The 23942-nt window shown below is 38.0% G+C and overlaps 1 protein-coding gene across 2 annotated transcripts in view; it reads left to right on the top strand.

Annotated features, from left to right (window-relative positions):
* LOC118789027 (inactive dipeptidyl peptidase 10-like) overlaps positions 1-22998 on the top strand; it is a 117248-nt gene extending 94250 nt beyond the window's left edge. For both annotated transcript variants that reach the window (XM_036545306.1, XM_036545307.1), the window contains exons 6-26: positions 1874-1926; positions 2203-2284; positions 5655-5775; positions 8363-8517; positions 10535-10632; positions 10933-11056; positions 11598-11636; positions 12323-12430; positions 12875-12966; positions 13743-13790; positions 14301-14422; positions 15805-15852; positions 16710-16808; positions 16906-16975; positions 17453-17647; positions 17996-18050; positions 18231-18330; positions 19900-19958; positions 21245-21317; positions 21772-21845; positions 22107-22998. In XM_036545306.1, coding sequence (XP_036401199.1) covers positions 1874-1926; positions 2203-2284; positions 5655-5775; positions 8363-8517; positions 10535-10632; positions 10933-11056; positions 11598-11636; positions 12323-12430; positions 12875-12966; positions 13743-13790; positions 14301-14422; positions 15805-15852; positions 16710-16808; positions 16906-16975; positions 17453-17647; positions 17996-18050; positions 18231-18330; positions 19900-19958; positions 21245-21317; positions 21772-21845; positions 22107-22241 — 1950 coding nt within the window. In that variant the 3' untranslated portion in view covers positions 22242-22998. The remainder of the gene's footprint in view (positions 1-1873; positions 1927-2202; positions 2285-5654; positions 5776-8362; positions 8518-10534; positions 10633-10932; positions 11057-11597; positions 11637-12322; positions 12431-12874; positions 12967-13742; positions 13791-14300; positions 14423-15804; positions 15853-16709; positions 16809-16905; positions 16976-17452; positions 17648-17995; positions 18051-18230; positions 18331-19899; positions 19959-21244; positions 21318-21771; positions 21846-22106) is intronic.
* Positions 22999-23942: the final 944 nt, after the last annotated feature.

Raw genomic sequence — 23942 nt, 5'->3', positions numbered from 1 at the left:
GTTAACTAGTAATCCATGCCTAATACAGTTTTTTTGAAGGACAGTGCACAGTAATGCTAAGGTGGAGATCGGGAGTGCCTGAATTAGAAAGAAAATGCACAAGCTGCCAAAGGCATGAATGAGTCTTTTTCAACATGAGAGTTACATTTAGGGCACACTGACGGGCCAAGTCTAGTGTTATTCATTTCACTGCCGACAGCCTCTTTGATCAGTTAACCTTCAATGTCAGCTGCCACATATGACTTTGACATGCTTTTTATGTGGCTTCGCTTTTGCTGTTCAGTATATGCCGTGTGTTTTTCTTCTCCACACATCATTGTTTGTCAATACTAGACTTGTATTATATTAACCTTTTATCCACCCGCAAATTACAGATTGATTCCCAGATGGAGGTATTGTTTTTAAAAAGGACTGGAGATTAGATTGTGTTAATAGGTTTCTTGTACAGTGGTTTCTGGGCCAGCTGGAGGCCATGTTCATATTCAGTGGTAAATAAGCAGTAAAAATGACTAATTCTGGCAAATCTATGCATGGTAACCCTTAAGTCCTTTAAAGATGATCCTCTTGTTTACAAAAGATTGCACAGATTATAGAAATCTCAGTGGTATACAGGAGCCATTTTGAATTCTGACGTGTGATAAGAGAAAAAAAAAAAGCAATTCCTTAAGTGGCCTTGTAAATGAACTAATTCTGTTGTTTACAGAAAACTGTAAAGAGACAACAATAGGGATTAGCCTTGAGCAAATTGCAGGGACCAAAGGCTGCAGAGATTTAACAGTTGGATAGTTTTTGAAATAATCACAATGGCATGTGCAGCCTGTTAGACTGTACTAATGGTTCTCCAATCTGTTCCATTCTGCTCCTTTTATATTTCAGTTCAAATGTGGTATCCATAAAATGTCTGGTAACAAATGGTCTGTGAAATCCAAAACAAAAAAGCTGAAACATCCACAAGGGGGCTGAAAATGGAGCTATAAAGTTCTCGTTGAGCTTACTACCCCCCCCCCCCCCCCCCCCCCAAAACACACACACGCTCACACACACGCGCACGCACATGCACTCACACACACGCACACACACACACACGCACACGCACACGCACACACACATACACGCACACACACACATACACACACACACACACACACACACACACACACACTAGGTGGTGATTCAGTCTGACAGACCACTGTAAGGTGTTAAATGCATTTATACATTTAAATACATGCACACAAATCTTAATCAACTAGCTTGCTTGATCAAAGATACTTGAGTTGTTCATTTTGCACTAACCTTGAACATTTGCATTTACTGTTTATATCATGTAATGTTTGAAAACACAGATTTTCATAACTAAATGTATGGTCACAAAGAAATCAATGCAGCTTCACTTTTCAGATCTGGTAAATGTTCCCTGTTAGAAAGAATTGGTGGACATTCGAACCAAGTGGAGTGTGATGGTTTCCGTGTTGAAATAATACCTCACAGAGACAATGGAGAACCTCGCTTCCCCATTTCTTATTATATTCTTAGTATTACATTATCACTTTAGGCCAGTACTCTCTAGAGTAATGTGCACATAGAAATATGTAAGTCAGAGGGGGAAGGGAAATATAGATGATAAGCTTTTTTTTCTGTCAGAAGCCTGGGTTTTTATATCAACTCTGATGGGTTTTGTGATCTCTATACATGTATGTTAATAAGGTTTCTTTTCTGCGGCTGTCATCTGTGTAAATTGCCTTTTTTAGCCATTGCTACCTGATGTCAGTACTTATTTTTCGTCCTCTTTTCTATTAAGGTCAGTATTCTTTATCCTATGAGCTATTCAGCTAAACTTTCTTTGACTTCTCTCTCTCTTTTGTTTTTCTTTTAGGTATACCGACATTCATATACTGCGTCCTACATGATTTACAACATTTATACACGGTAAGAAAAAAAGAAAATTACATTTAATGTTGAAGTGACTAATATTGTGACTAATATTATGCAGGGTTTTTATGTTATTAAGACTGTATCTTCCACTTCACTGTTACAGAACTTCAGCAAAGTCCCATCTTTATATAATTATGTAAATATATATACATACAGACAATTACAGTGCCCATATTGTGTCGAGGTGTTTTTTTTTTTTTTTTTCTGGAATATGCAACTGCTCTCCAGCACTGGTGGTGGCGCTCTTTCATGTGTTCCTGTGTTTTGAAGGGAGGTGTTGGAACTGAATCCTCCAGAGGTGCAGAACGCAGTGTTGCAGTATGCTGCGTGGGGGGTGCAGAGGCAGCAGTTGGTAAGTTCCAAAGCAGACATGCCATCCTACCCGCCAGCTTCTCCTGAGAGTAATAAGAGGGCCGTGCAACACACACTCCGAAAACAACAACGGCTCTGAAGAGCCCTGTTCCAGCAAGCGTGCCTTACTTGCACGGAGTGGAAAATATACTCATTAATTAAGCAGGCCTATCTCTAATTTTACCATGTTGAGGGATCCCACGGAATAAATGACTTTAATCACAAATTATAATCAAACATAATTAGATTAATTAGATTATGTAGAAATATCACATCAAGGGACTGGTCTCGATTGGCTTTGCTTCAGCTTTAACAAAGCTTGATTTTCAGATATAAAGTCTTTCTTTATTATCTTTTTTTTTTTTTTGCTTTTGCCTAGCTGTGGTACATTTCATTATTCTTCCCCACGCAATGAACAGAATAAGAAAATTCCTTGATTCTGTTTTTATTTACCTTTCACTGTCATATGTTTGTATTAGACAAGTAGGCCCTTTTTTCTGACAGTTAACTCTGTAACATTTTGGAACTCTCTTTTCTAAATTATGCATGCTTCCTGCAGTTTGTTCAGGCATAAATCATGCTCCCTCCATTAGGAAGTCATTATCATTATGATCGATGTGAGCATGACAGATGTGGGGAGTATTTCGAGAGCTTTATTTTGGCATCTCAAAGTCTATTACAATAGGCAAAAACAGCATAATTTTGCAGGATGATTACACTTTGCTTTTGTGGGGAATTATGTCTGTACTCTATGCAAAATAAGGCAGATGGAAGCAACACTCAGAATCAATGGGGGGAGAAGTGCATATTTGGACTTCTGAGGAAAACTAATATGAATAATAGGCCTTTGGCTTCTGCTGGAGTGAATTCTTTTTGAATATGGTGGAAGCTGTACAATTTAAAATTTGTCATTTTAAATGTTGTGTCAGACTCCCAAGTGGCTGAGTTGGAAAGAAGCTCACCTTGCATGTAGGCTGTCCACTGCCTTCTCTTAGAGTTGTCATGTGTCTGTCTAAGTGAATGCTCGAATTCCTCAGCAAACCTGCCCAGGGTGAGTGTGTGTAAACTGAAGTAGAGCAACATAGTTACAATGTTAACACAGGTGTCAAAGTTTGTGTTGTACCCTGCCTCACTTGTAAGTCCCCTTGGATAAAAGCATCTGCCAAATGAATAAATGTAAATGTAGTGTGTGGTGGATGGCTTTGTAAGTTCATAAAATAAGAGCTGAGGGACAGGTTTGAATTTCCTGTCTTTTGTGGCTTCTGTCCACATAAAATGTAATTTTTGGATTGGAATAAAATAATTCTCTCTCATAGTGATAATAAGGTGGTCCCAGCAACTTTTATAGAGGGCAGCAGCAGTACCACTTCCTCCAATTTCTACATTTGTAGACCAGGAAACAATACCATCAGAAACTACCGTCACTGTCCTTTTATTGTGGGTATGTGCTTATAAGTACATTACATTAAATTGCATTAATTTAGCGGATACTCTTATCCAGAGTGCCTTCCAACACAAGACAGCAGACATGTACTTACACTAATATTCATCCCCTTTACATCTATATGTATCTGCATATTACCTGCACTGTGTTAATGCAACTAATCTTGTCACAAACCTGAAACACTGGCCCTCTTTCTGCTCCTGTATGGCAAATGGTATGTTGTGATTTTTTATTTCTGGGGATCTTGAATTGAAAATAATGGAAATATAAATGATCTAGACTCTTGCCATCACATATTGGAACACTTGTATTTATATGGAAGCATTTATGTGGGATCGGAACTGTCTGCAAGGTTTAAAGCATGCTGCTTGACCAACGATTTGTCAACAGCTGAAGAATATAAGATAGCTCTTGCTACAACAGATGGCATGGCTTTATTTATTTCTAAGGTATTTATGGCTGGCAATAGAGTCGGCACTTCTTCTGCCATTAAATTATCAATTTCATAATCAATCCTACTTGTACACGCTTTAAGTGGCTGTCCACAGTTAAAGAGCAGGACAATTAAAGAAACAGGCACATCTGTTATGTCCCATATGCCCTTCTACCCCAGAAGTGGGGTAAGAGACATATGCCTGAAGTGGTGAAGTGGGCCTGAATTGAGCTTTTTTAAAAGTTCGTTAAAAGAAGAACAAAGATATTAAACAGCACAGCAGCTGGAGGAAGCTGATTATAGAACAATTACAATTACAATTATTTATGAATTATTTATGAATCATCAAATTTGCTGCTGCCTCATTCTCAGAGCAAAAAAGCAACAGTCCCACATTAATATTCTTGAGCATTAGAAAAATATGAATAAGTATAATACACATACAATAAATCTGTGTACTGAATGTGGTCTTTTTTCTGACTCATTGTGATTATGTAAGTAAAGGCATAGGGAACACCCTGGGATACTGAAAGATAAAGATAAAAAAAAGATCATTTCAACCTCTTCTGGACAGGTTGTCATAATTTAATGGCAGGTGAGTGATTGTTTCATTTGAATATCTGAGAAAAGCGGATGGAGGCAGCAATGATTCTTTGTTATCTCGTTTTGAAAACATTTTCAAGGAAATATGAAATTGTACAGCTTATATAATTAATTCTCTATATTATACTTGGCCCAACTACTTTCAGTGTTTCTGATCACCACAAACACTTACCTCTATGATATGATTGCTCTCTAATCATGATAATAGTGTTCCATTACGTTGTGGGAGGCACACTCACCTGGAAGCTTGCAGCTAATTTCTAGAGTGCTTCACATTGGTGGTTCCTGTAATTTTGCACATGAAATGTCTTCAGCAGTACACATCTGCAATTCGTTGGTGATAATCAATTAAACCTATCTGAGCAAACCAAGTGCTCTCAAATTGTCCTCCATGCAAATATGTAAGTGGAAGATGGTCTTGATGGCTGATGTAATGTAAGGTAATCTATTTCAGGATTCCATTTAACATTTAATAGGTTTCACCCTACTGTGGTACTGTGATGGTTCAGCACAACTCACCTGAAGATCCTATCAGAATAAAGAAGCTGATTGCTGACCATAAGTTGTTTTGGTGCTGTAGATACATTGAAACTTTTTGAATTTTGATTCCCAAAATTAGATTACAGTATTTCATCTCATTCCTAATAATAACATTGATGTTGTTTTTTTTTCACAAAGTGTAAATGTGCACAGTATGGCTTGTTTCTTTGTGAATCTTTTTTTTTCTAAAGAAATATGATATTGTACAGTTTATATAAGTAAATACACTGTATTATTCTTGGCTCAACTATTTTCAGTGTTTCTGATCATCATCAACACTGAGATATGATCACCTCTGTGATATGATTGCTTATATGATATGATTGATATGATTGCTTTGTCATATTTCAGATCTACATATTTGAAAACAACATCTACTATCAGTCAGATGTCAGAGGGAACTCCCTCAGGCTGACATCATCGGGGAGAGAAGGAGTCATCTATAATGGAATTGCTGACTGGTTGTATGAAGGTGGGTGAAGAGGGGTGTTTGAAGTGAGCCCTGGTCCAATTACAGTGGCTAAATTTCATTCTTTTCTGCCCACCCTTGTCCAGAAGGGTGTGACTGATAACAATAACCAACAGCAAGACATCTTGTATAAAAAAGAAGCCCAGAGTGTGCAAGGTCAGTTATCTTGACCTTTCTGGTTGGACATGTCCATGCACATGATGTCAGTATGGTAGGCTATCACAACATAGCAGCAGAAACTTAGATTAACGTGTGCATTGAAGACTTACTTGCAGTTGTTATTTGAAATTTGTGTTCATGTAGCAACAGCTAAATATGAAACAGTGACATAAAAATCTATAATATCCACATGATCAAAGCATGAATGTTGCGTTATGATGTGGTTATGGTGGGATTCTAGTTTGGCTTGGAGTCCAACAAAGGGATCATTCCTGGTCAGGGGGCGAGGTTGTTGACTACCTGTTTGGATATCATAAACAGGAAAAAGAATAAGGGGAGATGGGGTAGAGAAGGGTTGCTGAGGACATGTGACCTGTTTGTCTAAGCCTAAGTAGTGACAAGAGTTTGTCTGAAAATTCTCCCCCCAAATCTTTGTTTGGAACTTAACTTAATGGATCCTGACAGGTGATGATACTGATCTTTATATATATTATATATATATAAAGATCTATATATATATTTATATATATATATATATATATTAGATAAGTAAAAGGCCCAGAGGGATGAATATTCATCCATTAATTCTATGATAGGAAGATCAGCTCAACTTCCAGAGAACTTTTCAATAAAGTCCTATATTAGTACCTCTTTAACTACCTGTGTCCAGATGCTGCTGACATTATCAAAGTATTATGCTCAGGTCAGGTTGACAAGGAAAGCTATGGTTTCACTCAAAATTATATTCTGCAATTAAACATCATTATGGAAAATTATAGATCTCAGGCTCTGCTTGCTTCAGTTAGCCTCTGTTTCAGTCATCCAAAATGAATATGTGACATTTACATTTACATTTATTTATTTAGCAGACGCTTTTATCCAAAGCGACTTACAAAAGTGCATACAGTAAGTACAGCGACAGTACGGGGACAGGATGTGTACAGTTCCACAATGAGACAGTTCTCAGCTGAGAGCAAGGTCTGTTTGAGGACGCAGTACTCAGATTTGTACAATTACAGCCTATAGGGCAACTAATACGATACACTTTCAAACGGCAAACTTCAACAACTTCAAACGGCACAATGAGCGTCAGGGTAAAGGCGGCCACAAGAGACAAATTTAAAAGCACAATTTAAAAAACAGCAATTTACGACAGCACTGATGGGCGTGGGGGGGGGGGGGGGGGGGGGCAGCAATTGTGTGCTGGGTCAGTCCAGGTAGAGTCTGAGTCTGACATTTTAGTCAGAGAGTACAGATAGCGTTTGGCACCAGGGAATCTCTCATCTTCACAGTTAGACAAGCCTGTCCGATACGAATCCATGGTCATGCAGGAGGTTTGGATTCCTCGGGAGATGCTGGGCTGAAAACCTATTATCTCGCTGCAAGATCCTGGATTCATTTACTCAGTCTGCACAAGCAATCAGTATGGACACATGCCATGGGACGTAGATACTCCACCATGTCTTCGTGATTGCTCCCGATTGGAAGCCACAGAGCCTGTGGTTATCCACGTCAGTTCACGTGCGGTCTTCGGCAGGCCGGGCACTATGGGGGTGCTTAGGGGTGCATTGCACCAGACAGACCCCAGTGCACCCCCAGTTGTCTCCTTATATCTCAATGTCTACATAGTATTTATAACTTTTGTGTTCCCCCGTGGATTGCAGTTGCACCCCTTTGTATTTTCTCCTGGTGCTGAGCCTGGGCCTCGGCATGGGGCTAAGAAAGTTTCTGAATGGTAAAGCTCCAGGCTCTTAAAGCTGTGATAGACCGGGAGTGTAACACAGAGAGCATTTGCTATGTCCAGAGGTGTAAATGCTGCACTGTACTGGCTGTGGTAGTCTCTGTCAGGGACAGAGTTATCCAGCTATCCAAATATCCATCTGTCCTCGGAAAGCTCATTAGAGAGATTAATCCATTTCATGTCTGGAAAGTCCCCTTTGTATGCTGTCTCTGTGAGAGAGAATGCTTGTTGCAGTGGTCCTCTCCTTCCTGCATTCTCAGGAATATTATCAATAGTTTACCTTAGAATTACCAATTAATGATTATATCTTTAAGGGCCTGGTATTTTCAGGGAAAAAATGATTAGTTAATGAACCCCAGGGACATTCTAAGCTTGGATGGACATTCTAAGCATTAACCAGTTTAATAGTTTAGTAGTCCTGACATGGCTGAATTGTAACTGCTAGACACAGCCAATCAAATGCTTTATCTGATTTTGATTATATCATAGATCTGTGCTCACTTAATTCGGTTTAGGTATATTAAATATAAAATTGAGGCTGAGTGGACAACACTGGGGTAATATATTCCATTTGTGGTGAACTTTGCAGTTTGATTCTTCTATTTTTTTTTTTTTTCTGGCAGTAGCAAAATTTGCTATTATTTGAGAGTACTGCATATAAAATAAATTCATGGATTTTGTCGTCTTCAGAGGAGATCCTGCAGTCTCACGTGACGCACTGGTGGTCTCCTGATGGAGAGAGGCTGGCGTTCCTTGCTATCAACAATTCCCTGGTACCGAACATGGCCCTCCCCCGGTTCACAGGCGAGCAGTACCCCAAAGGCAAGCTCTACCCATACCCCAAGGCAAGATCTTTTTCTGTATCAGTGAAACCAGGGATTGGGGAAAATGGGGATTGAAACCAAGGACTGATACAGTAGTATCAGAGAAGCAGGGGAATAGCTCTGATTGTGCATCATTGAAATCTGGGATGATACATGCCTTTGAAAACATTACCGTATAGATTCCTCATATAGATTATTCACTTCATTGACCTTTTATGAGCTAATTCCTCTTCAAAGTTATAAAACATTACTGCAAATCACTTATTTTCTTTGTTTTTAAGTTGCGACTTGTGCAGTCCAAATTTATGTATTATATTAAAGCACAGAATGTCATTTTTAATAACTTAAGGAATGCTATCTTAAGTAAATTCTAATGTCATAGAATGTCACCTGTGTAATTAAATTTATTTTTTCAGCCATGTATGTGATGCCTTTAATCTAAATCTAGTTAAACTCATTATCTGAAACACCTACAGCTATAAATATGTTGACGTCTGTACTTAGATATTGACACAGTTATGAAGAACATCATTTTGCCATGTTGGAAAATTTTGAGTAGGCTGGCCTGTTACCCGTGATACGTTTGCCACAATCTGCAAAAAAAGAAAAAAAAAAAAACAAAAAAACAAATACAGTCTCATTCAAAATGACCTTGAAGCACCTCTCCTTCATGTGACATATGTTTTGGGAGACAGAAGTCTTGCCTCTCTGAGATTTCTCCAAAGCTGTCAAGGTAGAGAGCTGCTCTTGGGCTTTGTGGAATGGCAAGCGGCCAAGAATTTTTAATCTGGGCTTTAAATAGATGGCATTGATCCATGCTGGATATGTGAAAAAGAGGGGGCAGAGTTGGGCATGTGGCATTCATGCTCCAGTGCCACCCCAATGTCTGGTAGAAAAAGTAATGTTTTTTTAAAGTGGGTGACAATCTGAAAAGGTCAACTCAACATCTAGAGCTGGCGGCCTGATACCTTTTCCCACTGTCTAGAAGTGGTTCTAAATGTTCTACGGGGTCTACTGCTTTCCATTTAAGTCTGTAGTCTGTACTTGGTCTACCTTGTGGGTATCATGTACATCACAAACAAAATGGAAGAAATGAGTCAGTCATTTGTAACAGCAACTCTTCTTACGCTGGTGGTTTCATGCAAGGTTTGGAGTAACAAAACTGTGTAGCAGTGGCAGGGTAGAAGGAGGAAGTAATACAACATCATATGCCTATAAATTTTGCAACAAATTTGCCATATATGCTCAGCACAAGTGACATACAATATCCTTCAATAACTACCACAGATGTGGACCTTTTTGCCACAAATTGCATACCAGCACTAGTACAAATTTAACTACCTTCCAACCAATGTACTTTAATACTCTTTTTGCCTGAAAATTACCTCAACTGTAGAACACTCTGTACCATGACATGTAATACCCCTCATACCACAACTTAAATATCTCTGTCAACATAATGTGAAGAATTACACCCTTGACATCAGACGTTTCTTTCTTGTGGGGCTATTCGATTATTGGGTAGAGCATTTTTAAATGTGTGGCAGGTATAACACTGCATCTTATGAACTGACTTGTCTATAATAAACTGAAGCTAAATAAATTTTTTAAAAAAATCATTAATCCGATTCTTTAATGAATGCAGGAGGCCCATGTCATGAAAGCAGTGCATGTGGGACCACCCAAGTGAGACTGCACTTACTTCATGATGATGGTCAGCCAATCAGGTCTCACTTTTCCCTGAGGCTCTGACTTGAAAATGAGGATATTTTGGGGTCATTTCTCCTGGCTGTTTTGATTGGTCTACATGAGACAGATTCCTAATGTTGTTGGGATATCAAACATGCACGCCTTGGGGGGGCCATTCAATCTGCAGTCACTGTTACCTGAGTTGTATGACTTCACACAAGTCAGTGCTTTGAGTGTTATTCCCGTTGTGGTCTTTTAGTTTCAAAACTTCAAATTTTTGGCAGATGAAACCATTTGTGAATGCCTAGCGGTGAGTCTGACATGCTGGGTGTGTTCATTGCTTTGACAGGCTGGACAGCCCAACCCAACTGTAAAGCTGTACGTGGTGAACCTGTATGGGCCAACACACACTCAGGAGCTAACACCCCCAGACAGCCTGAAATCCAGGTGATGATAACACTCAGTTATGTGCCTTTATGTGTTTGCTGTAGATAAGGAGCTGCAAATGTCACTAATGTGTTTCCAAATGAAAAGAGAGCCCAGTCAGCTAGTAATTGTGTGGTATATCCTCTTCGGTTGGATAACTTGCTTCACCAAAAGCCCTGGGTGTGTGTGATGAGAGGCTAATTTCTCTCATAGAATATTATACATCGAATGCTTTATAGTAAAAGGGACTTGGATTCAATTTCATGTGAATGAACGCTGAAACCCGATTTCTGTGATACCCCACGCTCCCGTGCCCATCAGGGAATATTATGTGGTGATGGTTAAATGGATCAGCAACACTAACGCAGCAGTGAGGTGGCTGAACCGGCCCCAGAACGTGTCTGTCCTCACCGTGTGTGACACCACCATTGGAGTTTGCATCAAGGTGGGAGGATTTGTTTTCTTTACATATTTCGGACAAATAATACCACTGAGCAATATTATACTAGCATGTGTATCTTTGATAAAAACAAATTCAGAAAATTGCAAAACAACGCAAGGAGATAATACAATAATTCAGTACAATAATACAACTAATACAGTACTCTGGACAATTTTTTTTGTATATTTCTCAATTTAAGATTATTCCCCTTATATTAGTTTTAACTGTACTCAGGACAGAATTAAGTCCCATTAATGAGTGGACAATAAGTGCAAACAAGCAAAGTATAGCAATGGTAGTTCCAGTGAGCCGCTATGGTAAGCAGGCCTTCATAGCAGTAACAGACTAGTGCTAAGAAATATGTAGAATTCTACAGTTCCATTCAGAACCACCAATTTTCTTTGGTAGGAGTAACAGGCTGATTGTGTATTTAATGTAACTGCCATCACCCTGAAATAGTGAACTTATTGTAGAAGTAAAGTGATGATTGCTTGAGCAAAGGGCTATTTTTGCACTGAGTACAATACTTCTGGTTTGTTTTCAGAGACATGAGGAGACCTCTGACCTCTGGTTGTCAAAACAGGTAAATTAATTACGTGCATAGTAAACTTATGAGACACATAATTAATGTCATTCTAATCTGTGTTCCAATATGATTTAACCAGACTGAAATGCTTAAGTTTCATCAGCAATCTCTAACTTTGCTGTCTGTGTATGTGAAAACTTGATAGTCAGTGATGTAATGTAATGTCTAACAATATGCAAACAATAAAGTATCATTCGGTGCCTGAGATGAACAAATAAGATCAGAGATCAGCAGCATTGGAAGCATGAGGGTGCAGTAGCAAAAGAGCTGACCTTGTGACCCTTGCAGGGTTGATTCCAAGCAGCTTTGGTTTGTGTATCGCAACTGGAACATCAGCTGTACAGCCTCACTGTTTGGTTCGAGCCTTAGCAGAGCTATAAGTGAGGCTTTAACCTACCATGCTAATATTTCAAGATGATGTAAAACTAACATGGTAGATACAATGTCAAAAATGTGTCATAATGTGAGGAATATATCCAAAGCTGCAAAGCTGCAGTGTTGTTGTATCAACTTTTTGTAACGTAAATATGTGGCCACCATATTTGATTTTGTGAAAACTTTCATGTTTTAAGGGAAATTGAATTTTATAGTTGGCTATAAGATTGGCTGAAAAAAAACAATAGCAGGTGGCTGACAACATACCTATGGTGCTGATAATAAGAAGAATCCAATGTTTCCTATAGAACCAGGGACCTGTTTTTTCAAGGGATGGCAGTAAGTTCTTCCTGACAGTTCCGGTAAAGCATGGGGGCCAAGGAGAATTCCATCACATCGCTATGTTTACAATGCAGGTGAGTTTGTCTCTCCTACCAACACACACACAAACACACACACGGACGTGTACACACACACGCACACACACAAATACACACATTGCTGAGATTTGGATTTTAAAAATAATGTCTGTCTAGAGAGAAGCCCAATGTAAGAAGCTGAGATTAACCTATACAGCACCTGGCTGTGCTGACCTGGTCACAGCAGAAAACTTACCTCACTGACAAAACCAGAAGACCTTCATGGCTTGGAGTGTCACCATATTTTTATCTGTTATCCCTTGATCAGAGTAGCATGTTGGTATTGCTAAATGACATGCCTTCCCTGTCCCATTTGGCATGGCTAGAGTGAAACATTTCTGATAATGAGAGAACATGGAATAGACATCTGTTTGCATGTTATGTTTTCATTTTCTTTATTCTTATTCTGTCTTTTTTTCATCTTGTATTTTTTTTTCCCAGTCCAGAGCTGATCAGAATGAGGTCCGACATTTAACATCAGGGAACTGGGAGGTGATCAAGATCTTAGCTTACGATGAACGCAATCACAACATGTGAGTTTGTCCTTTCACTGCAGTTATTGTGTTGCAGTGAATACACACCAGATCACTCGGTTTCCTTTAACCCTGTGGTGTCCATTCCTGGTCTGGAGGGATACCTTTTGAAGTTACATACTAGGGAGAGTGAATACTTTAAACTCCTAACTCCTGTGACCCTTTCTTAATGATTTACATGACTAAGAAGTGTTAAGCTTTAAAAAAGGATCACCCATCAGCAACAGATTCCTGTTTACATGTTTGCTTCAAATATATGACATATCACAGGGGGATCACTTGAAGACTTGGACACTTGGTGATCCTTTGGCACTTGGTGATCCTTGGGCACTTGGTGATCCTTGGACACTTGGTGATCCTTGGACACTTGGTGATGCCTAACAGCATACATATTAAAAGAGGAGTCTGCTCAAGTGTGCATCCAATCAATGGCCGTGGTTAATCAATTATCGATTGAGTTGGCTGGAGAGCCAGAGGTTTGAGTTTGTATTCCAGCCAATATTTCAGGTCAATGTTTAAATGCCAGCACAGAAGATGAAATTCTGAAATAAAGTTTGAAAATGATGTAGAAAACATAGGAAAATAAAGGATATCTTCATTTACCCAAAGATTCAGTAGGGTCAAGGGTGAAGGTAATAAATTGTTAAACAAATGTATGATATTTTAGAACTTAAATAATGACTTAAAATGTTAATGTTCAGTTCATGGATGTAATTCAGCACGGTGTTTATGTGGACTATTTGGATCTCGACTTATTTTTTTTTTCATCCAACTAGATATTTCCTCAGCACAGAAGGTTCACCACGAAGCAGACACCTGTTCAGGTGATTTAACAAAGCATCTGTCATAAAACCTGTTATTCAGGCCTTTTTCATCCTTTGAGAAAATTGCATAATTGCGTACATTTAAAATTTGGTACACCCGTTCCTGTGAGAGAGAAGAACACCTTTCCTAATGTAATTCAAAAGCATGCCAACCCTTTTGCACTTCTTCCTCTTAATTGCGGGGAAAATGTTAGAATCAGTTACAGTGGCACTCCAGAAGTTTGGGGTTGATGAAACTTTTCAATCAAAACTAGAAAAAAACTTCTTGAAAATCTGCTTAGTCCATTCAAATTTTCCTAATATGGAAATTACTGTTTTCCTAAAATATGCCGTCTATTTCCAAACCTTTTTGAAAAAGAAAATGTGTATGTGTGACTCGTGCAAGGTACATTGCTGATAGTTTTCTGGATTCTTGCTGGGTGTCCTTTAACGTTAACTTCATTTATGACCCACTGAGGGTTTGTAGTGGATGCTGAGGTGGAGTCCTGTGTTAATACTCTCCATTCTCAGTGTCTCCACTACCGACCCATTTCCACACCACTGCCTGACGTGCGAGTTGAACAAAGTGCACTGCACATTCTTCGACGCTGACATCAGCCTGAGCCATCAGCACGCCATCCTGCATTGTAAAGGTAGGACCCATAATGTTTTCAGTGTCTGTGACAGTACGTAAACACAAGATGCCTATCTGACAGAAATGTCCTCTTCAGGCCCTTTGATCTGGCCTTGCAGTGACAAAAACCCAGCTCTGATCATCAGGTTGTCACAGATGTCCTCATGTCAAACAGCAGAGAGGTCATTCTTGCAGCCAACCATAACAATGGTGATATAAAAGAATGATGTTTATTATTATAGGTAGTGTACCTGGATGCTATTATGAGGTTCAGTCATAATGCATTTATTCCAAAGATACTGAAGTTCCTTCGCAATAGCAGTTAGTGAAGCTGTTGTTGTTTGTCCCATTGTTTTGGCAGCTGTTGAGGTCATGCCCTTGGTAATCCATCTTAGACCATCATTGCACAAAATCAAGGGGGCATTCAGCAAATTAAGTACAGGACATAATAATTAGCCGTGGTATTAGGTGCATTGTTGCCCTATTATAGTATCTTCCAAGTGTCAAACGATGATTGATATGGTCATTACTGTGATTTAACCAGATGTCATGACAGATTGTCCTCACCCGTAGCAACACTTGCACAGTGCATGTTAATTATAGCTCCACTGTTAATGAGTGGCACAAGTATTGATAAAAGGCCATAAATTCACTGAAGGAAAACTTAAACTTTAAAGTACTTTTTGTTGAGTTTTTATAATGCATCAGACAAAAATTATTTCACATTCCTCATAAAATTCCATTGTCCTTAGCTAGTATGGCAGACAAACTATTATTACAAGGCTGTTTGGTAGGATGAAATGACTAAGTGGGGAATGTTTGGTATTTGTGTTGAAGCTGTCAGTTCCTCTGGGTGTTACACTTTTACTTTTTTCCTTTTTGCCACAAATGGTTCTCTTAAAATAAAGACTTGAACAGTCTCTGGGTAGTACTGTATTTACTGTACCACACGCATGAGTTTAACCTCTTTTCTTAAATAAGGTGCTGTCAGACATGAAGAATAATGAATAAGTCATTTGCATGTTTATCCTTGAGGGAATGGACTTCCTTTCCTGTACATTCCTTCCACTTGTTCAAGTGTTTCTGAACAGAAAGTAATGGAATTAGCCTATTTTTGTCCTCATCGCCTATAATGGATGTGTATATACAGTACTGTACATGAATCAGATACCAGGACACACCAGGATTTGCCCTTCATTTACACTGTAAAGGTATGGCACATGGTAAACTGGAATAATTAGGCCTAATAATTAGTCTAATGACATAATTCATGGTTTGAATGAAAAAAATAGAAGTATGTAGCTCCATCATGTTTTCCTATCTCTTTGGTGTGTAAAACATATTTATATACTTTTTTGACTAATGTTATAGAATAAATATTCTCCTTTTTAATCATAATAGGTCCTGGTGTCCCAACTGTAATTCTACTCAGTCTTGAGAATGCGAACAGTAAGTATCGATCTTTATCTGCCAATTTTAGCCCAGAGTTCAGATGAGAATACATTGATTGGGCATTGCAAGTTTCAATAATATGACAGAAAGTATGTCCATATTTTGTTAACAGCTGCTCTAAAAATGGAATGTACTTTGCTGAGAGTTCTTCGAACAAAATTTACAAGCACAGCTGGGAACTTAAGGGCACCTTAGATTTTATCTTGAGGTGGCTATTGATTGATTTATTATCTTAAAGTATATTTTACAAAATAGTATACACTCTGCCTAGATACAGTGCAATCTCTACATTCATCAGTGTGCAACATCCATGTACTGTATGTTAAACATGTACAATTTTACATGTTAACTGTATTGTTTATGAAAAATCATAAATGGTCTCCATATTTCATCATAAGATACATGTTATATAATTAGAAAAAAAACCTTGGAGGATTCAGATACTTAACCTTTAATATCTTAAGACTGCCAGGATGTTTTTAGCAGCTGTGCAATACAGATTTCTAAGATTTATAATTGTGCAGGATCTTCCAGCATCTATGTGTTATTCAATTAAGGTTAAATTACAATGAACCAGCACCATGTGATTAGCAGTAATACGTGAGATGGAAACTGTAATTGTAATATGAATGTATGGCTGCTGAAAAAAAGGCTGTTTAATTTTTGCACACGAAGCTTTGTGTGTGCATTTTTTTTCATAGGTACTGCTCACTATAATATGTGTGAAATGGTTTCCTGTTAATGATTTATGTCAAAAGTCATATTGCTAATGGATTGAGTGTGACATGTTTGGCTGCATAAATTACTTTGCAGGGCTATTGCGGTGTTAATGACTGTTATTTCCTCTCCCGCAGGTTACATTATCCTGGAGAACAACACCGTTCTGAAAGCTGCATTGAGAAATAAAAGAATACAGCAGATAGAATTCAGAGCTGTTCCCATTGAGCACTTTGGTAAAGCAATTTCCAAAGTTTGGATGCAGTTTTGTGATTTAATGTTTTTTTTTTTCTCTCTCTTCTGTCACTGATAACGTATTTCTTTTTTGTACAGATCTACCTTTGAGAATCGCCTATCCGTCTGACTTTTCAGAATCCCAACAGTACGGCCTTCTCTTGGTGGTGTAGGTATCACTTTGGCATCACCTGTGATTTGTTCCAAAGGAACGTGGAGTCATTTCAGTCAAGTCCATATTTAGAATTAAGATCACAACTTATCAAAACTCATCTCATCTCAAGCTACTACATTAGTAATTATTTTGTTAAAAATAAATCAATAAGTCAACCTCTTCTCAGTTTTAAGAATTTTCCTGTTAATATGGGTGGACTGTATATGATATGGTTTAAGAACAGGTTGTGACAGCATTGTACACTAAAGTACAATGTCTCCTCTGATGTCAATGTTCTGCTAACGCAGCATTGTTGGTTGAGATTGATTAATTTTGCATCCTCTAAATATAAAATTGTCAGATTCTGAGGTCAGGGATATCCTGCCCAAAAAATTAGCCAGTTTTGGGGAACCAATAACTTGTGTCCTGTAGCAGCAATATCCTCCACTCTGCTGGCAGTGGCCACTCAATGTGGATCTTGTGGCTTTGCAGCAATGGAGCCCCTGGAAGTCAGTCAGTTAATGACCAGTTCCTGCTGGACTGGGACTCAGTCCTGGTCAGTTCAGACAACGTCATTGTGGCTCGGCTGGACAGCAGAGGGACTGGTTTTCAGGGCCAACGAGTTCTGCAGGAGGTCTCCCAGCGCTTGGGAACCGTGGAAGTGCAAGACCACATCACCGCTATCGAGTATGTGTTGATGGAAGGAACCCTGTCATCACCTATCATAGATTGTTTTAGTAATTTGCTGCTTCTGATGTAGACCCTGAGGCCTGTTTCCCATGTATAAACATCACCTTTTTGAAGATTCATCATAAGATTTGCAGTCACTGGAATGAATGAAAAAATGTTAAAGAATTTTTAAAAAGATTGATTTTCCCCCTTGGTTTATTAACTTTATTATTGCTGGTGTTACATTTAATGAAACAGGTCTGCTGCATCTGGTTACTTGGTCAGAGCGATCAATAACATCATAAAATAAACCTTGTACTTATGTATTCTATTTATTCTGTTCATTCTGTGTTCTGTTCATTCCAGGTACATGTTGAAATTTCCATACATTGATCGTACACGCATAGGAATATTTGGAAGGGTGAGCTTATCAGATATTTGTATTTATTTATTTTTGAATTCATGTCAAGATTTCCAGATTTTTTTTTTGTTTGGAAGACAAAGCAAGCCCTCTATCCCTAAAAAACAGTTACTTCTGGTTTACTAAATTCTCATTAGTTGAGAGATTTATGCTTAATGTATTTTTCTCATTCTCTGACAGGGTTATGGTGGCTATATTACCCTAAGGATTCTTAATTCAGTAGAAAGCCTGGTGAAATGTGCAGTTGCAGTGTCTCCAGTAACAGACTGGAGGCTTTACGGTGAGTAAATTCTTTATTGTCTGTTCCTCAGTTGCCAATATTTACATTTGAGACATGATATTAGGAAATAAAATGTTGTAGAGTATTTCTTAGTAGAGTCATGAAGAATATTGTTATTATTATAACCAGTGGTCTAATTTGTTGGTATGAAAATATCAACAGTTTGATCTAAAGCAGTGGTTTAAATGCTTTCTTGTGGGGAATTACAAGTGAACACTTGTAATTTATATCACATTATAAATACGTTAGAGGGAGGGAGTTATCATGTAGCTCCAAGAGTGACATTCTTCTTTTGAATGTGAAGGAGATCAATTTTTTCCAAACTGGTTCCTTGCATTGCAATAGGCATACCTACAACTTGGTAAGGTAAGGAACAACATTATAAACTTCAAATTATCTGTGAATTTCCTTTTAATGGCATGGAGTCTCCAGATTACAAAAACAAAAAAAAGTGTGAGTAGAAAAGCACATTTGTAATCTGAGTAAAAATGCCATGTACATGTGAAATCCATCCAAATACCATCCAAAAATGAAATTTCAGAAAGTTCAAATCATTCTTACAGCTATTGATGCCTGATAGACCTTTTCATCTTGCAGTGGAGTAGAGATGGAGAACGAGATGGTTTTAAGGTTGCAAAACACATCCAGTGTGAAGACAGTGATAAGACTGGGTACCTATATTACATAGTGTGTTTGTATGAAGCACTGTTATGCTGTGGTTATACTGAATGGTTTTGCCATGATCTTACCTCACTGTAAAACCTCCTGACGTTATTTCTGACATGGTATCCAGACATGGTATATTGACACTTAAACTTATAGACTCATCTCAAAAAATATTCTTTTAGCAACAGGACAATTTAGCATGATCAGGAGTTATTACTTTCTATTCCAATGGTCTGGTTTCCAGGAATGCATTGTGTATCAAAAGCAGGAATTGCCTGTTCATATTTCATTGCAGAAGTAAATGTCACAAATAAAGCAATTGAATAAATAAACTATAATTTTAGTTTAAATGTATAATTTTTAAACTGAATTTATGCATTTGGGTTAAATCTTGTTTAGTCACATTTACTTGTATGGAAAGTTATCAATATCAGATACCCATATGAAATGGACACATTTAAAGTGCATACCCATAACTAAAAAAAATACCATTCTACTCTCCGCCCAAATCGCTGTGGCCTCCTTTGACTTTGTGAGAGCTACAGCTGCAATTGTGCAATGTCACAGCTTAAATTGCTCACTGCACTTACCTTCCCAATCATGAGCTCTCATGATGGGTCTTGGCTTGATTGATATGCGTGAGAGATTCCACCACCCAAGAATGGCAAAAGATTTAAAATGGAACCTTAGCATCAAGGATTCATCACATCTCATTGTTTTTTTTTTTTTTTTTAGTTTTGGGGAATTTTGTATCTTGTATGTTAATGTAAAAAGCCTGTCTTTCAGCCTAACAGTACTATAAAATGTATACGTGTATTTCAAATCATTTGCAGAATGCTGTTCAGCCGAGGTCATTTTCTACACTTAGGTCCTTATTTAATGTGTCACTTTCCATTTGCCTAGCATCCGCATTTTCTGAGAGGTACCTTGGCATGCCATCAGTGGGCGACAGCAAATATCAAGTACGTTGTTAACCTTGTTACATTTGTTTTCCATTGTTCTTTTCTCCCCCTTTTCCACATACTGGACCGTCAGACTCACACAGCATTTCTGACAAGTAGGAGCCGCTGAGGAACAGAAATTTAATTAATACGACCGTTTTTCACCGGCACTGTGTCATTCAACTCTGCAGTATCCACAATATATTGTAACCTTATATTACACATCACATCCATTCTGCTGGGCTGCTGGGAGCAGCTTTCTTGCACTCTGAGACATTCTTTGGCATGTGAAACATTCACAATGATGAAATACTTACTTGGTTAGAAATGTGGTTTGAATGCCCCATTGACACTCATACAAAGAACAGACTGCAGTAATAATGCCCATAATGGTAGATATAAACTACTGGAGCTCCAGGTGCAAAAATGAAAATGACCTCTCTATAACAGAGTTTGGGAAAAAAAAAAAAGAAAAAATGTGTTTTGCTTTTTTTATTGATACAAAATTTTGCCAGTGTATAACATTCATTAAACATGACTGCTTAGCTTTGGTCATAGATTCAGCTCTTGCCATCGGTTTTGAAATGTTTGGGGGTCCCTTTTAGTCATTATTATGGAGGCCTCTGCTTCTCTTGTTTCACAGTTTGAAGGATAGCGAGGCGCAGCTGTGATAGGAGTATATTTATTTAAGCTGCCAGAGCGTCTTCCTTGTGAAAATAGGTTGCACATCCTCAGTCCTTATGGAGAAGTACAGGTTGTGAGTCAGTTCCGGCTATTTCAGTAAAGCTCTCAAGTGCTGAGAGTGAAGCCTGATTGTAAAGATGACATGCTGTAACCACACTTGGATCAAGTACCATACAAACCTCCTCATTAGAATGCAAATATCCAAAAGTCATCTTCACTGTGTGCCACAGAATGTCCTAAATATTGCCCTTCATTGAACTAAAATAAAAAAAATAAACACAAAAATATATTTAGCAGTATACTCATTTCAGCGTGGGCCTAGTGTGAAAGGCAGAAGCACAGAGTTAAGACACAAAGTTTGCACTTACGTGACAGAATGTTAAATTTTGCTGTTTCCTATGGTAACTACCCATGTCGTTACTTTCAAAATGAGGCATGTTAACTAGATTTCTAAAAAGATCAAACATTCAGTCAACATAAATTCAGTCAACTAAATTATTTTATCTGAATCAACACAAGATACCTACCAGTTGCTTTGTCCTGTTTTGGATGTTTATTTTTTTTTCAATGCATTAAACATTGGATAGCATATCATAGGAGTGTACTGACTGTATATTCTGCAGCTCTCCAGTGTACTACAGAATGTCCAAAGGCCGCGAGAACACCATTTGATGCTGGTGCATGGAACGGCTGACGGTAAGCCCAAACGTGATATGGAAGGACATGAGGAAATTTTAATACTAATATTCATTCAGGATATAAGAAGTGCAGTACCAGTCAAAAATGTGGATACACTTTATTAAGATAATGGGAAATATGCATTCAAAGACATTTTGATCTAAAGACTTAAGCTTAAATACTTGAAATTGTGTTTCTTAGACAAATATAAATAGTGAAGTTGATACCTATGTATGAATTTCTTGATATTTGTATACTGAAGAATCTAAAATATTTTTTTGGTCACTACGTAATTCCATTTGTGTAATTTCGTAGTTTTGATGTATTTACTGTTATCCTAAAATATGGAAAATGTAAAAATTAAAGAAAAAAACCCTTCTATGAGTAGGAAAGTATAAACTTTTGACTAGTACTGTATACTGAATTGTATTCAAACACATGCACCTAACATACAGCGTATTACTTTTTTCAGCCAATGTGCATTTTCAACATTCTGCTGAGCTGATTAAACACCTGATAAAAGCTGGTGCAAATTATACAATGCAGGTATGTAGAATGATCCTCTTATTGCAGCAGCACTTCAGCGGTATGAGGGACTTGCTCTGGAGAAAAGAAAACCATAAGAGGAGAAAACTACAAAGTTATATTGAGACGATCATTCACTTCTGTGGACGAGTAATAAAAAGAAAGGCTGATGATAAATTCGCCTGTGATGCACAGGTTAAAAACAATGTAATGTCCACCAATCAGCAATTTGTGTTTTCTGCATTGGGGACAGGGACCAATCACAGCTGTTATTTTCAACAGATCTACCCAGACGAGGGCCATTTCCTCTCACAGAACAGCCATCAGCACCTCTACTTGTCTCTCATCACTTACTTCAGAGAATGTCTCATGGAGGAGTTACTGCTGATTTCTGAGGAGCCAGAAGAGGAGGAGTAGAGAAAGACGGTCAGCCCGCCAGGAAAACTTTATTTATTTCCGTAACAAACTGATGGAGCCCAGAGGGATTTTGGACAAGCATTGTGTATATGCTGTTACTGTAGTCACAGAGGAAAATTGTGGGTCTAATGGGGACTAATGTAGAATGTCTGTCTTCAAAATTTGGCCCACTGGGCAACCAATGAGAATTCTCACATATCAAGACAGCCCTTCTCTTCAATTTAAATCTCTCTTGGCAAAGCACAAGATGGCGTCCCCTGTCATAGGGGGGGCGATAGCTATTTCATGCCCACAGTTATAAGTGCATGGTTGTTTTTGTTCAAAACCAGCTGTTTTTTCCATGTAAATATTTGTTGTTGTAGCCATTCAAAAAAAATGTACCATTCTGCACTCATACAGCCTCACCCTTTTTTTGTATCAATGCACAAAAAAAGCCCTCCACCTCCCTTTTGATGTCAGCAATGCAAATCAACATTACTGTGACACCCATGACTAAGTGCAATTCTGACTCAACCCTCTATTGTGTTCACCCCCCAAAAAGACGGTATTTTGTACAATACAGCAGATTGTGTACATACGTATATTTTTGAGATATGTCAAATCTCATAGTTGTCTACGGGGATTAATTTATTTCAAGTGAGACCTGTACGTTATTTTTATTCTATGTTTTGTTTTTGGTTCTTTTTTTTCCTTAGGATGAATTTTGTAATGCTTGTTCTTGTTCATTTGGTGGATTTGAAGGGAGGGTGGAACTGGGTTGGGGGAAAATTGTTAATGTATTCTAGTACTGATTATAAATAAATCAATCAAAAGAATTGTGAGTGGTGATCATTTATAATTATTTATATAATATTGTGTCATGTCCAGCTCAAAGCTCCTGGGTGATATTAATTTCAGAAGGTAGTACAGAAAGATTGGTGTAAAGTTCTTCCTCCTCAACTTCGAGATCACATGCAATCACAGATGCAAATGCATCCAAATTTGCCAAAATAACTTTCTATGTGGTCTATATAACTTATAACTTCTATATAGCTTAATATGTACAATTCTGTTCTCAAAGTATTTTGAATGTACTATGTGTTTAACCTATCACCATCTTTTCTGTGGACTAATGTGGCATTTCTATTCTTCCAGTTCAAATGCAATAGTACCCTGGTCACTCAGAGTTTAATCAGAGTTTTGTTAAACTGTAACACAATGCACTGTAAGATATTTGCATACAACTAAAGTAGTATTTAAGAGAATGCAAGCCCAGAAAAAAAAAATATATATATATATATTTTTTTTTACATTAACAGACCTCAGGTATATCTCATAGCTTTTTTGGTTTTATTTTTTAACCATTCTTCATCCAACTATTTTTGTTTTCAGCAATTGTGCTATTTTAGGTCTCTGCAACAATCTTTCAACAACAACCTCCATGCTTTCACATGTGTGCAGGGTGAGGCAAATGGAATCCGGTAATGCAACTACACAAAGACGTAAACATTTTTGGCACTACAAGACCCACAGTGCAGTAGGAGTGAACTGGAAGATATATGCTACTACAACCTAGTAGCTGTCAAGAGCCATGTGACAAGGGCACCCTGGCCAACCCACCCACTCCAATCTCCAGTTGAAAAAGGCAGTTTCTCTGCAGCTGTGAGCTACTTGGATTTGTCTGTTTTGAACATGGGCTAAACGTTTCGTTTTTAGTTTCTT

Source organism: Megalops cyprinoides, chromosome 14 (assembly GCF_013368585.1).
Source record: "Megalops cyprinoides isolate fMegCyp1 chromosome 14, fMegCyp1.pri, whole genome shotgun sequence".
Lineage (NCBI taxonomy): Eukaryota > Metazoa > Chordata > Actinopteri > Elopiformes > Megalopidae > Megalops > Megalops cyprinoides.
The sequence above is the reverse complement of the archived record's forward strand: the minus strand, read 5'-3'. Positions and strand labels throughout refer to the sequence as shown.